Below are 15,540 nucleotides of genomic sequence, written 5' to 3' on the forward strand. Positions count from 1 at the left end.
GTTTTGTCGACTCCTTCGAACAATAAGGAATTGGTCGGAATCCAAAAAAAACGTATAAACTGTAAAACACGATGTAATGAAATGTTTGCTTTCAGCGAGGACAGTGAATGTAAATAGCAGTTAATTAAGTAACAAAAACCTTTTATTTTGCGCTCGAGAGAAGAACATTTAGGAATTAGGCCTGTTTTGTTGATTCAGATTTGAATGTTATTTGCTTTGACATGAAAGAATTTGAACCGGTCCATAATAAGAAATATAGGATTATTAATGTTAACATAATAATAAATATAAACTGTCACTTAAAATCCAATATCATCTTAAAGAAACATGGGTTTCTAGCGTCTTAAAATGTATAACATACAAAATAAACATAAAACTACAGCAGATTACGATTACATCGACTTTGCTGGGGGTCTTGATGTAAAAAGCACTCATTATACCCATTGATGGAATTGGCAACACAAACATTATACATATACATCATGATACCTACGTCATCTTAAAGAGGCGATGCTTAACCCGAGACAAATGGGCGATCTTTGGGCCTCTATCGACTTTGTCAGCCATTTGAAAAGAAAGCTCAGCTCAACAATATTTCTGGCTCTGTCAATCAAATTCTAAACTGTCAACGGGAAACTACGAGTTGTTGATCATTATACCGAACCATTTCTTAAAAGATCTGGTTTCTGTCACAATATTATAATATAGCTTTTATGAAAATGATAAGCTTCTTTATCAAATAAAAAAGTCACTAAAATCAAAGTGCGCAGTACATTAAAATTTATTAGATTTTCTGAGTCAGCATACTATGTTCCTTACGTCATCACGTTCATTTTTGATGGCGTTTTTGTGTTCTCTTGCCCTTATCCTCAATGAGGCGATACTCGAACTCTGTCGATCCTCCGATATTTTGGGCCCATGGACATTAGTTATGGCTACTGATGACGAACTTGTCGACGTACCTTTGACAACAAATCCGATAGGCTGTGAAATTCCGTAGACGGAGTAGAGACCGACAGAAACCGAGTCTATAGACTTCACTCGTTGGAGTTCGGCTGAAATTGAGTGTTTACCACTACTACGATCAGCTGGTGGTGAAGTTTTCGTTGAATCGGCAGAAAGGATCTCATCTATACTAAAAGGGCTTTTGAAAGCTGACTTTTGGGTTGTCGGCGACACGTTTAACTGTTTGTCTTTTATTTCTTTTTGTCCTAAAATTTCGTGAGTGTCTTTTGTGTGGTCACATTTGTCTTTCTCCTGGATTTCCTTGGAGGGTTCGTTTATCGTTTCAGTTTCGTCAAACTGCTCGTTGTCAGACATATGTCTGCTTAGATTGTCGTCGTTGTCGCTTGAGTATTGTGACGATTCCAACCTGGTATCTGTGCAATTTTTTCCCATCATGCTATCAGTCGACGACATATCAAATGTTCGTAAAGAGAGATGTTTCAAGTCAATTCCTTTGTTATTTTTCGAGGCTTCCTTTAGGGCTTTCATTCTGTTCCTCTCTTCAGCTTTCTTTCGTTTTCGATCCTGTCGCTCACGTTCTTTTCTCTTGAGCTCCTCTGGGTCAATCGGCACTCCGCTGCAAGTCGTAGGATGGGCGTTGTGGGCGGGTCGACCTGGTCCCTTTCTCGTATTTTCCTTTTTGCGCCATTTGGCTCGACGGTTTTGGAACCACACCTAAAAATAATAAAATAAATATAAAAGTCAAGTGTTATCCTGTGTACAATACTCCCGTATAGAACCGTGAAATTTATTAAAAACATAAACAGTATTTGATGACCTAAACCTCTCATTAAAAAAACCTACTTTGCCTGGCAATTCAAAGTCAATAATGAACACAGTGGATAATAATAACATTGTTGACAATGTAAATCTAATTTTTGATCGTGATTAAATCAAATATTGTTTTATCCATTAGATAACAAAATATCACGCCGATTTTAATTACATGTATTCGCAAACTAATTGATTGTTGCAGTCTTTTCAATATTCAGTATGTTTTCATGCGTGCCCCCGGAAAGCAACGGAAGACTGTCAACACGGTGTCACGAACTGATACGTTCGCTGGTCTGAGGTTACTAGACATAGCAACGCTGTGGTGAGCACTATAGCTACTAGATAGTAGCATACTCTCAGAGTCGTGCGTACTATAGTTGGGAAAACCCGACGTTTCCAAATTAACGACTTAATGAAGAACGTACACGACAATGTCGGAAAACCCATATTAAAATATCCTAATTTAATCAGAAAATTTAATAAGAACACATAAATTCATTCATTTGGATGTAAGACTTGGAATTCCTTCGAACTCAGTGGTGTGGATGCAGCGTTAGTTTTTCATCAGGTTTCATCTGAGTCAGAGCAACATGACGTCCATTGTAGGTGAATGGGGTAACACGTCAAGCAAACTACGTCAATTTCGAGTGGACAAATTAAGAATATGTTGTGAGATATCAGCGTCAATATTGAAATGTTCGGGCTACTAAATCTGGATGGCTCACTGTTGTGGTTACCTGTACTCTTTCATACATGTACGGCCGTGCGAATACATTAAGCGACTTACGAGTCGGACTTGAAATAACTTACATATTAGAAATACTAAACTTTTCAAAATTTTGCGTATGATGTGCAGTCTTTTTTATTTTACTGATATATTATTGTGTGACCCCTTGTTGTCGTTCTATTTTTCTTCATTATTTATCTATTAATTTTTTATTTGAATGGCATTTTAAACCTAAGTCCAATCTTTGACTATGTATCCCATGTTACATTTTAATATTCTCTAAAGGTATACCCTGGATTAAAAGCCAAACTTAGGTTAATCTTTTTGTGGTTAGGATCCAAATTCAAATCATTCACCGGAAAATGAATATTTTAATGAAAGTTTTCAAAATTATTATTTGTTTGTTAAATTTGACCAAACCTGAATACTTCACCCCCTTCGATAAAATCTTACGCCTCTCCTTAATAGGTACATCGTTAATAGTTACGTTGACAAGTCTCGTATGTCTACATGTGACCAGTATTTCAGGACAGCGAATCAAACTTTTAAAGTTGTTTATTTTCTTTCCTGTTGCAATGCACCAATAACTAAGGCACAACCCTTGTTGTACAGTCAGCTTAGCAAGTTTAATTTAATTCGAGAGTTATTTAGAAATGATCACATTACTTTTCAATCTATCTCGCATTAATCCGAGCTTAATAACATCTACAGCACTAACTGACAGGTTCACACACCGCATGCCTAGTATGCATCCGCCCCATACCAAGCCAGGGTATTGTGTCAAAAACATAACTCCGCAATTGATGTCTCAGAGGTTTCTTTACTATTAATTTCATTACTTTCGGACCGATTGCCGGCGGTTGTAAAAATTCTATCATTAAGTATTGTAATTAGGAGTAAGTCACATAAAAAGTTTATTTCAATATTGCCTTTTCGTCTTTTTCATAAAAATTCAATAAACTTGCGTTTGAGGCTGTATAATGAGTCCTTTGATGTTATAACTTCAAATTCGTTAGGAAACGTCGATATGAAACCATTTTCGTTTCTGTATTTGGTTTAAATCGGTTTTATGTAAACTATGGAGACGGTTAACAAAAGAAGTATTCAGCTCACTATTTTCGCAGCCCAATGCAATTTTCTGATTTTAATCAAGTCTCGCGGGATCTATTTTTACCATATTTGGATTTATAAAAAGGCTTAATATAGGAATAATTCTTGTTGGTCGCGCCAAATAAAATTATACGATCGACGGAAAAAAGAAATCAAACACTGTGAGTGAAAGGAACAACAAAGGAAGTCAGTTTCTCTATTCATAAATACTCGTGCGGAATTCGTTGTAAGGAGCATCGATAAATCGTCACATTTCACGTACTGACAGCAGTAATGGTGTGAAGTCCTGTAAACAAACATAATTTTCAGTATTGTACCGACTTCCTTTATTAAATTAAACTCAGGCTGTAATTGCCACAATAGGGTGAGATATGGGCAACAAGCACTTTACATGAACAAAAGCGAGCAGAAAAAAAAACCATAAAAAATTTGCTGGTATATAGTACTTTGCCTTTTGTTAATAGGTGTAAAATGTTCAAATATTTCAGAATGGCTCTTAGATTGTCTTCATTTCCTACTAACCAAAATTTACACAAGCCCTTTGGATTTATTTTAATCGACCACCGGATTTCAAAAGCCCTTACTGATTTACACCACCTTTTCCTGTCCATTTCGGTGTTTGTATTTCGAGAAACCGATTACAAATCGTAGAAATATGACATATGAAATGTTCGTTCTGTCCTTTTTCACGGCGGTTTCTTTTTGTATCGTTATAAATAAATACGCTCGGTAAGGAAATATATACGTGTGTATGTGCCTTCTCAGGGTCACTAAAAACTCGAGGATGTCAATGAAAACCTGAAAGTTAAAAAGTTAACTCGTGGCTCTTTTCGACGCGTCAATAACTTCGTCTCACTTTTGTTTCAGCCTTTTCTCTTGTACGACATTCTAGTCGGTTGCCATGGTAACTAAGTCACACAAAAAAAACTTTAATTTGGAAAAGTGGTAAGCAAAGCAAAAGGACGCCAGTGAATCAATTTTGTCAGGGTTTAATCCCTCTGAGATTTGGCACGGAACTGACTTCTTCTCCCTCTTGACCTGGTTTCGGAATTCGATGCTCTCTTTCCATTTACGCAGTGAATAACATCTGGCCCGTCACTGACTCCCAACTTTGATTTAGAAATTAAGTCGTCGGCCAATTCTCCTCCAAAATTAAGCTTTTGTGTGGGCCTAGCATAGCGTACTGTTACCGTACATGCATGGCTGGAGCAGTAGTTGTGTACACAGAAGTGGTAAAAAATGGCCCAACCACGTGAATGAAAGTTGAGAAAATCGTTTGTCTCTCCACTTGTGTAGTTTTTCTTCAGTATGGTTTCCACACCTCCATCATTATAGTGTCTACTCAGCGAGTTAATTGAAGTGTACCGTAGATGAAGTGCTCACTACACATATACCTAATGTATACAGTGTCACCCCGAAAAAAGGGAAAGAATAGTAAGGACAAGGCAGGGGATAGACTATTTATTTATGATCATACGAATATATTTGAATAAACATATACATATACATTGCTTTCATCCCATGGCTACTTAGCAGGTCGCGGGTTTAAGATCCCGAGTGGAGAATACAATCGTCTTCTCATGGTCTTCTCTGCCAACTTTTGGATGAAAGGATTTTTTAAGCACTTAATGTAATTGTGTTTTATTTTAAATAGTATACCACAGTCAATACAAAATAGCTTTCAGTCCAGATTTCTAATAGAATATGCACAACTGAGAGCTGAGCCAAAGCCAACTATTCGGTACTACAGTAGCCCAACAATTCGTAAATATGTGGCAATTAAGTGGGTGTTTGCGCTTCGCTTGCCAACAAGTAGTCGTGCAATAGATCTGAACTGTTCGTCGATAGCACCTTGCTGTCTGCTTCAAGTCAAGCCAGTACAATAACAGGGCTATTACGAGTGGAGACGCGAGTCGCCTCAGTGTATAGTGAGGGCATTGTATACCACAATTGAAAAACTGTAGCACGAATAGAATAACTCTGAAGGGTTTTGCCCTTGATTGTGTCCCGGTCACATCGAATTCTACAAAGATTGATTGACCCGCCAATTTACATCAACTCCGTCTCTTTGCGGTCTTTTTTAAACCCTCTCTCTTCCTTTTCAAGAATCTTCTCTGTCGGTTCATGTTAAAGTTATATATTAGTAGGCATGATTTTTAGGGCCATGGACACGACATGCAACCTATCGGCGGTGAATAATTAGTTTACAATAGGAAATGCAAACTCCCATTTGACTAAATTGGCATCTGCTTAACAAAGTGGTGTGATTTGGACCAAAGTGTTTTCCCTGCAGCTTTAACTGACTACAGTTCCCCTTTTATAAACTTCAAAAAATATCCGTGCTTTGTTGTGTTTTGTTGGGATTTGGGGGCTGATCACCTGTTTTGAGGGATGGGTGACAGACCGCCCAGTCAGGCGGATAAACAGTGTACCGCACCAGTGAGTTCACTCGACTGGACAGGCAACATTTGCACGATGCAGAATGCACAATAAGTTGCACTTTTTTATTCTTACTTAAAGTTTTCAAACAGATGTGAAAATAAGGAATTTAAGGTAATAGTAAAAACTTATTCTATATTCTAATATTTGACACTACCCCCACCCCACCCCACCCCTCTATTTCCTCGTCAGCGTTCCTTATCACTTACAAGGTAACCTAAATATCTGTTATGAATTTCCAATCATAGTTTGTTTGCAAGCAAACGTTTTCACATAGAAACAATATTCAGAGTATGAAATCAGAACATATTCGGATCGGACGCCATCCCAACGGGGTTTTTATTTGCTGCACTGTCTGGTGTACATTAATAGGGATTTTTTTTAACAGCAATATTTTTAATTTAATCAGGTAGTTTTTAAAACAAGACATTGTCGGCAAATGTTTCTGCGCCAAACCCTTACTGAAAGTGAGCGTCGTGCAAAACCCATGAACGAAAACATAGAGCTAATGGGTTAGTCATGGGGGATGGGTCTGTCGTCAGCATATCATCGGTCATTCCTGATCGGCTCAGCGGCGTGTCTTTATCCTTCACATTAACAGTTTTCTGCTAAACAGCGTAACTAATTATCGGGTTGGCCAGGACAATTGTCCATGTTGTTGGCTTCTATAAACAATCAAAGGTGTTCCGTGGCGTAAATTAATTTTACTCTCTGTTTGGTCCTGTATACACTGTAAACAGAACCATAGAAAAGAGTCCCCTCACATCCAATGTCTGGAATGCCGATGTCGAAGATTGGAATTTGGAAGGGAAATAGCGACTGCTCTAGTTTGAAGAATGCTTTCACGGGCTAGCTTCGACAAACAGCTTGCTCTTTTTCACTCAGAAAATGAGAAGAGGGTGCGAAAAACGTCTGCCTGCAACCGTATTGATGCAAACATGTCACCTAGCATTCTCACTTCTTAACGGCGTGACTGCTTTGATTGAGTATCGTCGAAAGAATCTACACTTAGTAAAGACATCGAGAAATAAAAAGCCCACTTTGACAGATGTACCGATACGATGACACCAAACAGTATACCTTACTCTTTTTATCGCCGTAAAATTAGAAGTGGTTGATGTTGAGTTTGAAATTTTCTTCAAAATATTTTTTTTTATGTATGTATGTACAACAGCCCGGTCGTTTTAATGGGCTTTGTGATATGATCATGGATTGCTTCGACAGGCAGGTAGCTCGCATATAGAGATTTATTATCGATAGTTGCAAATCACGAAATAACGATAAAATAGCTTTCGACTTGACTATCGATTTAGGCTCTCAATTTGATAAAATTGTGGTGCTCAAGGTGGATGTGGGGTCGTGAAAATATCATATTTTACGTGACTATCAGAATGAGATTATGGGAGACGGAATAAGGTATTCGGTATCGGACTATAGTCTTTTTTTGCGCTGGCGTCCACGTAGTACAATGACTTTACTATCGCGAAGAGAAAGGGGATACTCTCAACAGAAAAGAAGCAACAATTATGGCCGCAGGTCGTTCAATTATACATAATTATCTACTATATGCCACACATAGAGAGAAGTGAGACATAGTCCGACAGAGGTTCCCCTGAATACAAAAAAAAACTCTGGGCAGCGTGTCCATACCTTCAGACGGTAAAACAACAAGGCGCGTGTTCGGCAAAGGAAAACAAACTGAGTTCGGCAATTTTGATTAAGTCTTTGTGTGGTTTTAAGCGACTTCATTTGAAAGGTAGATTTTTAAAAGACACTCTAGTAGCAGTCAACAAGTACGCAAGGTGTTTTTTATTGGTCATGGATAAATAAACAGTCGTGAATCACACAGAAAATGGCGCTCACAGCAAATAAAAAACTAATGGTAATATACTATATATATGTTGAGTATGTATATGTATATGAAGTGAGTTTCTACTGTCTGGAGCACACCATGTTTAGACTGTTCCTCGGTAAAGGGTTGAATGTCTCGCCTGCAGCATTCCCCAAGCTTTTTAATTGATATTTGTGCAAGTGTTGCAAATGTGTAAGCGGGTCTTTTGTGTGCATGTTTTGCTACTGGTTTTTGCACCAGTACTCAGTATGTTTCATCAAAGGTTTGCATTTGTGTGTGTACACAAGTACATTCGTATTGCTTTCAAGGTTGCCGCCCCAGGCTACAAACCATAAATTAACGAGGGGGCTTGGTAGCAGGCATACAGAACCGAATCCACACCAATAGCGGATCACCGACCCAATAATCAAAGAAAAGTCGTGTTGTCACAGTTTTTTGCGTACCTATCAATTACTTAATAGTAGCACACCACAGAGACACACGCACCAAATGTTACCCTTTTTCCTTCTGTACACGTTATTACTTGAAACTGAAGCCTTATGCTTCCTCACGAACATCAAACAGAGGCATCAAAAAGTTAATGCACACTCTTGTGAAAATGCTCTTTACGTTGATAATTTCAAGTACTTCAAACACGGATAATAATATTTAATGTGGTTTAATATTGCACCAACCTGGACTCGGGACTCCACAAGATCAAGCTTAAGAGCCAGGGCTTCGCGAGTGAATATGTCGGGGTAGTGGCTCTCGTTAAACGCTTTCTCTAGCTCTTCGAGTTGCCAGCCGTTAAAGTTGGTGCGTGTCCGTCGTCGTTTGCCCGCGCTGCTTTCTTTATTGTCTTGTTCCGAGTCGTTGCCTAGAATAAATAAATGAGAAAGATTAAAATTAGAAAATTTTAATTTACTTAACCGGTTACTTGAGGATTCAGTCATGCTGAACCGTGTGGTGCTGAAAGATGATAATAAAGTGAGGTGTATATATATATATATATAGAAATCCAGGACACGGACAAGTTATCGCACACTGACATCGCCAAAACCTCGCCTGTTGTCTGCTTGACTGTATGTACGTCGTACACCGAACAGCCATGAGCCGTTCGAACAATCCGCTCTGTTCAATACTGGCCTTGCATTTCAAGACAATATTTGGAAGGGAAAAAAATTATACATTTTATTTTAGGACGATATTAACCATAGGTTATATAATCTTAGAAAGAAGTCTACATCGTTATTTAATATAACAAATGTAAGTGTGTGATCCTTTAGAAAGTGGTTAAGTTAGAAAAGAACTCCAACCTTATCGAAAACAGAAATGAATAATATTAGATTCAAAAATTTAAGGCAAATTATTACACAATACTTAATCTCATAATGATCGTTATTATTTCGAACGATCCAGACTCTAAAAAATGAAATTAAGCGATATATAAAAAGGGTTGTAAATAACAAACATTGATCTGACATTTGTCAAAACAACAGCCAGATGTCAACGAAAAATACACATCTCACATAGTCACTATACATCCTGGTTAGACTGTGTAAAACTGTTCAAATATTGTATCTCTTAGAAAGTAATAAAAAGGGAAATCTAAAACAAGTTGGAGAACCAGTAAACACCCATTACCTGGTACAGTTCGTTTATATTGTGTTAAAATCGACAGTTAGCGTGTTGAACTTCTAGCTTAAGTCGCAAATACATTTTACCTTCTATGGATGTCAGATCTAGTTACCTTCGTATTCAATTGTAACAAAACAAATTGATTCCTCTTATTTTTGTATTATATTTATGTACATGTAATTAATATTATGTTATATACAAATCATACCCCCTCCCCCCCCCAAAAAAAAAAAGAAGAAAAAAGTTGAATTAACTGTCTCGGACAATAGTGAAACAAAATGAGCAAGTATACACATTTCTCTCTAAATAATAAAGTCCAAAGAATCATCATTAAACGAAATATCAAAGAAAACTTTGTACGAACAAGCTGACTATTTTTGTATTGAAGAAAGAATATTGTTCAGTTCTTTATGAGAAGGTGAGGGGGGGGGGATTGGTTATTTTTGAATTTTTTCGGAGAACAAATATGATTCATGATTCGATAGTTACTGTACAGGTATAGTGTATTTTTGATGCATGATAAGTTGATCGGTCATAGGGAATAGGTCTGGATCGATGTTATGATACAAGGCTAGTGATAGTGACTGGTTTACGACGTGTTAATAATATCAAAAACAATATAGTAATTTAACGAGCTTTACATAAATATTATGTGCACTAAATGACAAATATAGCAAACAAGTTAATGTTAGTGATACACGTTCGACTGTATCACGTCTGACCTGCTCCCAGAACATTAAATAGTTCTAGTATATCTATGTTGTAAAATATAAATTTTTGATTCTTATGTTTCTGGAAGAATTTTGATAGCGTTTTCATGGTAACTGTAATTTATTGTTATTTTCATCTAGAGATGATACGATCTCAGTGCAGGCTATCAGTCACTCTCCCTGACAAGTTCTTTGTCGCTCTCATTTCGCTATATAGCAGAGACAGTTTAAATTTCTCTGTTTTTATCGAGCTTTGGCCTCCCATGAGAATCTATTTGGCGTAAAATTGTCGGAATTAAGTTGTTGTTCAGTGAAGCAAATACAACATACACCACATTTGATGTGTTAAACCCTGTACGGCACGACAAGCCCCCTCCCCCTTCCCTACACACACAAATGCTGTCCATATTCTTCGTCGCATACTTACTTGACATGGGTATAGTTGAGCCGTGGTGGCTGTCAGTCGTAGCTGTTGTCGTCAACACCTGGCCGTTTGTACTGCTCCCGACCAGCGGGCCACTGTTGAGAATCCCGTCAATAGAGAAAGGTGCAGGGTTTGACAGACTGTGGAGAGAAGGGAACTCAAATGCATGGGACGCTCGGTGTAGTCCCAGAGCACCGCCGTAAGGAAAGCTTCCGAGCGTGCTCAGGGTACGACCAAAGTGTTGGTCGAGCAGGCGCGAGTCCATCATCATTGCTGCGAAATCGTACCCCGAAGCCGTATTGTCAGTTATCGTGGCGTAGGACAGGACAAGTATGGGGAATCTCTTGGTAGACTTGTTGGATGAAAGAATACTATCGTCGCGGGGGGTCTCAGGGACAACCCTTTTCTTCAGGCACCACCAATGAGATTGTCCCTTGCTTTGATGCAGTGACGTCGATGTAGGTCACTATCAATATTTGGTTGGACCAAGGGTTACCCAAGCTTTACACACTGTTGCACTTTAAAATCTCGTTTTCCTTTCTTTCCTCAAAGTACCCATGAACGTTTAACATATGTGTATGTCTCCATTGTTATCGCAGCATAACAACAGACAAGAAAATTGTACCGCGGTGCCAGTCGGTGACCACACTATCATCATCACAACAACTCTCGCTGAAGAAAATTGATAATTGGTCGTGTCGCCTGGTCGCTACAAGCAGTCTGCACGACGTCTTGGCTTGGACATGCAATTCAATCCCGCCAACCTGTCCAAGGTGTTCGCGGCAAAGAAAGCAGTTCACACCTTTCGTAATGAAGAAGTGAAACAATTGACTGAGCCAGAGAACGGCAAATTTGTCTATCATGATTCAATTAATGAGCGACCGCTAATGAAGTTTATCCATCAACAACCTCTCAACGCTTGCACGTTACATTTTATACATGCGTATTCAGGCATTCAATTACTATGGACAATTATTATTTTCGTTCATTTTGAAGTACTCCGTCACGCTTCTGTGCATTAACCCCAGTAAAGTTACCATTATCGTACATACGACCACGGGCCCGTACACATTTCTTGTCTTCAATTAACAATATCATTATTACCATTATTTGCTATAAAGGTACAGTACTGTAAGTAACCAAGCCCACGAGTTTGGTTCAATATTTTTTGGATAAATGCGTAGGAGTAAATTATTAAGGTGGGAACCGTGACTTTCTTTTAATTCACCAGACTGATCACTGGCGACTCAAGAAACACTCTCGGCGCCTTCTAGAAATGAACTGCTAACGTGTTCAACTTGGTGTGAGACACTAACCCGGTGATCATGCCTTGGTTGTCCGTCGTTACTATGTATTTTCAGACAGCATTGGGGTTCGCCTCCCTTTTTAGCATATACTGTAGTTGTTGTAGTTGTTGGCGATCGATGTAGTGCTGTTTGGTGTTATACAATGCTGACCATTCAGAAATAATTTTACTATATGCTTTATTTACCGTTCGATATATTGCTGTGTCGTGTTTAAATAGTGTCGGTTATTGATCTTCGGTACGTCGTGTTATATTGTCATCAACTCCTATATGTATTGCTGTTTTCTGTCGCGTGTCATTGCAATAGTGTTCTTCTTTGTATAGCCTTAAATCGCTCTTTAAGATATACAGTCACCATTATTTTTATCTTTGAAAACTTTCGTATATTTTCCACCCATCCCTACACACAGAAACATCACCACCACCAAAACCGCATTTAATGAAAATGTCTACTGCAGTATCTCAATTTCGTTCTGCAAAAAAAAAGTACTTGGAACTGAGATATTGACTGTAAATGTAATGCCCGATTTATCTCAAGATTTCATCCTACAAGGTATCATTTCCCTGTTTGCCAACAAACACTTTCGATACCCTTACCGTTATCAGAACAGGTTTCAAGGAGTGCGAGTGTGTTTAGAAGATTGATACAGATTCTATCACCCTCTCAGTATGCTATCTAACACAGCACCAAACATTAGCTACCGCTACAGACACCGACGCCTGTCGGCTGCCGTCTTCTGTCGTCGACTTCTCCGACTTTGTATATTTATTTTCGGTATTGATATCCCACGCGAGAGTGTTATAGTAATTGGCCGCCCTTTGCAAGTAGCAATACCGACAACCGAACCGTAACACCGAGATACCCTGCAAGAACTTCCATAACCCAAGGACAACTAAATACCAATTCTATCATTTTCCTGGTCCAGTATAGATATTTGTCTGTCTACACACACGCGGTTTTTTCCAAATCCACAAGCGTTGCTCCACACAGTCATGTATAAAGAGCGAACAAAAATGTCAATCGAAGCCTGGAATGTGAAACTAATAAAAATGATTATGGAACAACACTCCGACTTGTCTTAGTAATTATTAACCCCTTCTTTTAATTCCTTCTTCTTTTTTGTCTTTTTTCACACCACAGTTTTAATTTTTAATCAATTCATTTTCCATTCTGCTCCTTTTGCAATCACAAAAACCACTTATATACTTTAGCAGTCGACAATAATTTACAAGCTTCATAGTTCCGAATGAATTCATATATGACAGTTGTCTTTCTACAACACATTATAAAAAATTAATTTAGCTTTCTTAATGTAGCGGATGCATTTTGCAGGTCACAACGTGCCTCATTAAACTTTTACAAGAATGATATGAGGGCTTGCCCAACACTCGCTGAGCACCCTCGTTTAGTTTGACTTGATATGATACATGAGGTCTAGGGAAAAAATTATTTGTCGCAACACCTCCCTCCGGAGTCTCTAAGTAGGAAGGCTAAAAAGAGTCGATAGTCACTTGGGTCGTCGTCGAAGTGGGTTTTTTCCGGGAATGAGCAAAGCGAGCCTTCGTTGTACGATGGGAGGTAGGTTATGTGGGTGAAAATGACAAAGAAATTCTGATTGTTTGTGATGGATGGCGATAGTGAAACAGCGCTTTGCTGTGTAATTGAATTATGGTCCCTCGAAGGTTACGGAAATATAATATAAATAGGAAGATGGAAAGCTAATTAGGCGTCGTAGCATAGAGGCTGATCATTTAATTTTCAACTTGCTAATACGTGAACGGCCATAGATAAAAAGCTAGTCAGAGAGTCAGTGATTTTCCCTGGAGGACACGTTGGTCTGATTTCCGACGATCCCATCACCCAGACACTTAAAAACCGGTAAACATTGTCTGAAAGTTAAGTGTTTCGAATTTCTCGTTCGCGTACACAGATTTGGTTCGGTTGTGGGAGAAGGCCAAACAAACGCAATACTAGCACGTCTCAGTGTTTTAGCAGAGAGACCTACAGTATCGATTTAAAGCTTTGGGCAAAGCACAGACACATAAAATACAAACTTTCATAATTGTTTTCGGATTTTCTGTGACTTTGTCTCCTTATTTCAAACCGTCATTCAATCTTTTCCAATTATTTTTTTTCGGTTGGGTATTTATAAGTACATATTGAATTTCGGGTCGATGACTCTCGTGTGTATGGTACTTCTTGGTAACCATAGGGTCATGCCTAAAATACTGAATACCCAACACTGCATTGTAAGAATGCAAATTACCAAAAGACTCACCCCCACCCCCACCCACCCCCCAGCTAAGCGCATGTACGTATGTACTACAATGCATTGACGTTCCATGTATATATATTTATACCTATATTCATAGAGAAGTGTACGTATATATGTTGTATACGTGCATGCGTGTCTGATCTGAAGACTTTTTCTGAGGTCAAAGTTCACGCATTGTATACGTATGGGCAAAACTATAATTTGGTAGCAAATATCTCTTGCAGTTCCAAGTCTATACATGTACCATAGATGGGACAAGCTGGGCGTATAATTACGTTTCACATGCAAGACCATACAAACATTAGTACGGTGTACAATTACAGAAACTAAGTGACAGTTAACCGACTAAATGACTACAAACCTAATATCTAATTAATATATATATATATATATATATATATATATATATATATATATATATATATATATATATATATATATATACATATGTGTGTATACACATACACATACACATACACATACACATACACATACACATACACATACACATACACATACACATACACATATACATATACATAAACATATACATACACATATACATATACATATACATATATACATATATACATATATACAATTCAAACCATGAGTACACTGACTTACAACGACACGATGTTTGGATCTTTGGTATAAAACCGTTTGGTTTATTTATTTATTTATTAAATATTTGTTTTCTGTGGTTTTGCTTGCCTGTTTATAGATTGCTCTCATGTCCTTTACGTCGATATCTCCCATGATGTTTCAATCCATCGCACTGTTGTCAAATGCACATGTACAAATACTGACAACATATTTCACTTCCTCGGTTTCAGGAACGATGCAGCTGTAACGCGTAAGTCGTATGATATTCTGCAAGAAAGAGGATACCACCTTTTTTCAATTCTATGTACCTTCAGAGACCAGTGTACTTTCCTCGATGCCGAAGAGGACATAAACATTTGTAGTCGATGTGACACCTTTATAATTAATCAGCACAGTTTTGATAGATTTTAATTTACTAATGAACTTTCACAACATCGATGAAGCGTGTACCACACTTTCTCTTATCCCAGTAGCAACCAAATTATCTTAATAGGTAATGAAATTTAGTAGCATCAATCGGTGACTGTTTAATAATGTAAATTGACATACTATTGGTTTTTAACGTAAAATACTTACTGGAGAGTCATGCTAATTTGTTTAAAGATTATATAGACGTACGTTCTTTCCGAGTGAGAGCGATAGAGAGAAAGAGACAGAGAGAGACAGCGAGACAGACAGGAGACAGACAGACAGA

At 38.0% G+C, this 15,540-nt stretch overlaps 1 protein-coding gene across 1 annotated transcript; it reads right to left on the reverse strand.

Moving 5' to 3' along the window:
- Positions 1 to 798: 798 nt before the first annotated feature.
- On the reverse strand, positions 799 to 10,929 carry LOC144435957 (uncharacterized). Its single transcript, XM_078124597.1, has 3 exons — positions 10,662 to 10,929; positions 8,582 to 8,763; positions 799 to 1,680 (listed from the first exon to the last, which is right to left on the reverse strand). Exons 1-3 carry the CDS (start codon positions 10,927 to 10,929, stop codon positions 799 to 801), a joined length of 1,332 nt encoding a protein of 443 aa, XP_077980723.1.
- Between the last annotated feature and the right edge of the window lie 4,611 nt (positions 10,930 to 15,540).

The sequence above is a fragment of the Glandiceps talaboti genome, chromosome 5, assembly GCF_964340395.1.
Source record: "Glandiceps talaboti chromosome 5, keGlaTala1.1, whole genome shotgun sequence".
Lineage (NCBI taxonomy): Eukaryota > Metazoa > Hemichordata > Enteropneusta > Spengelidae > Glandiceps > Glandiceps talaboti.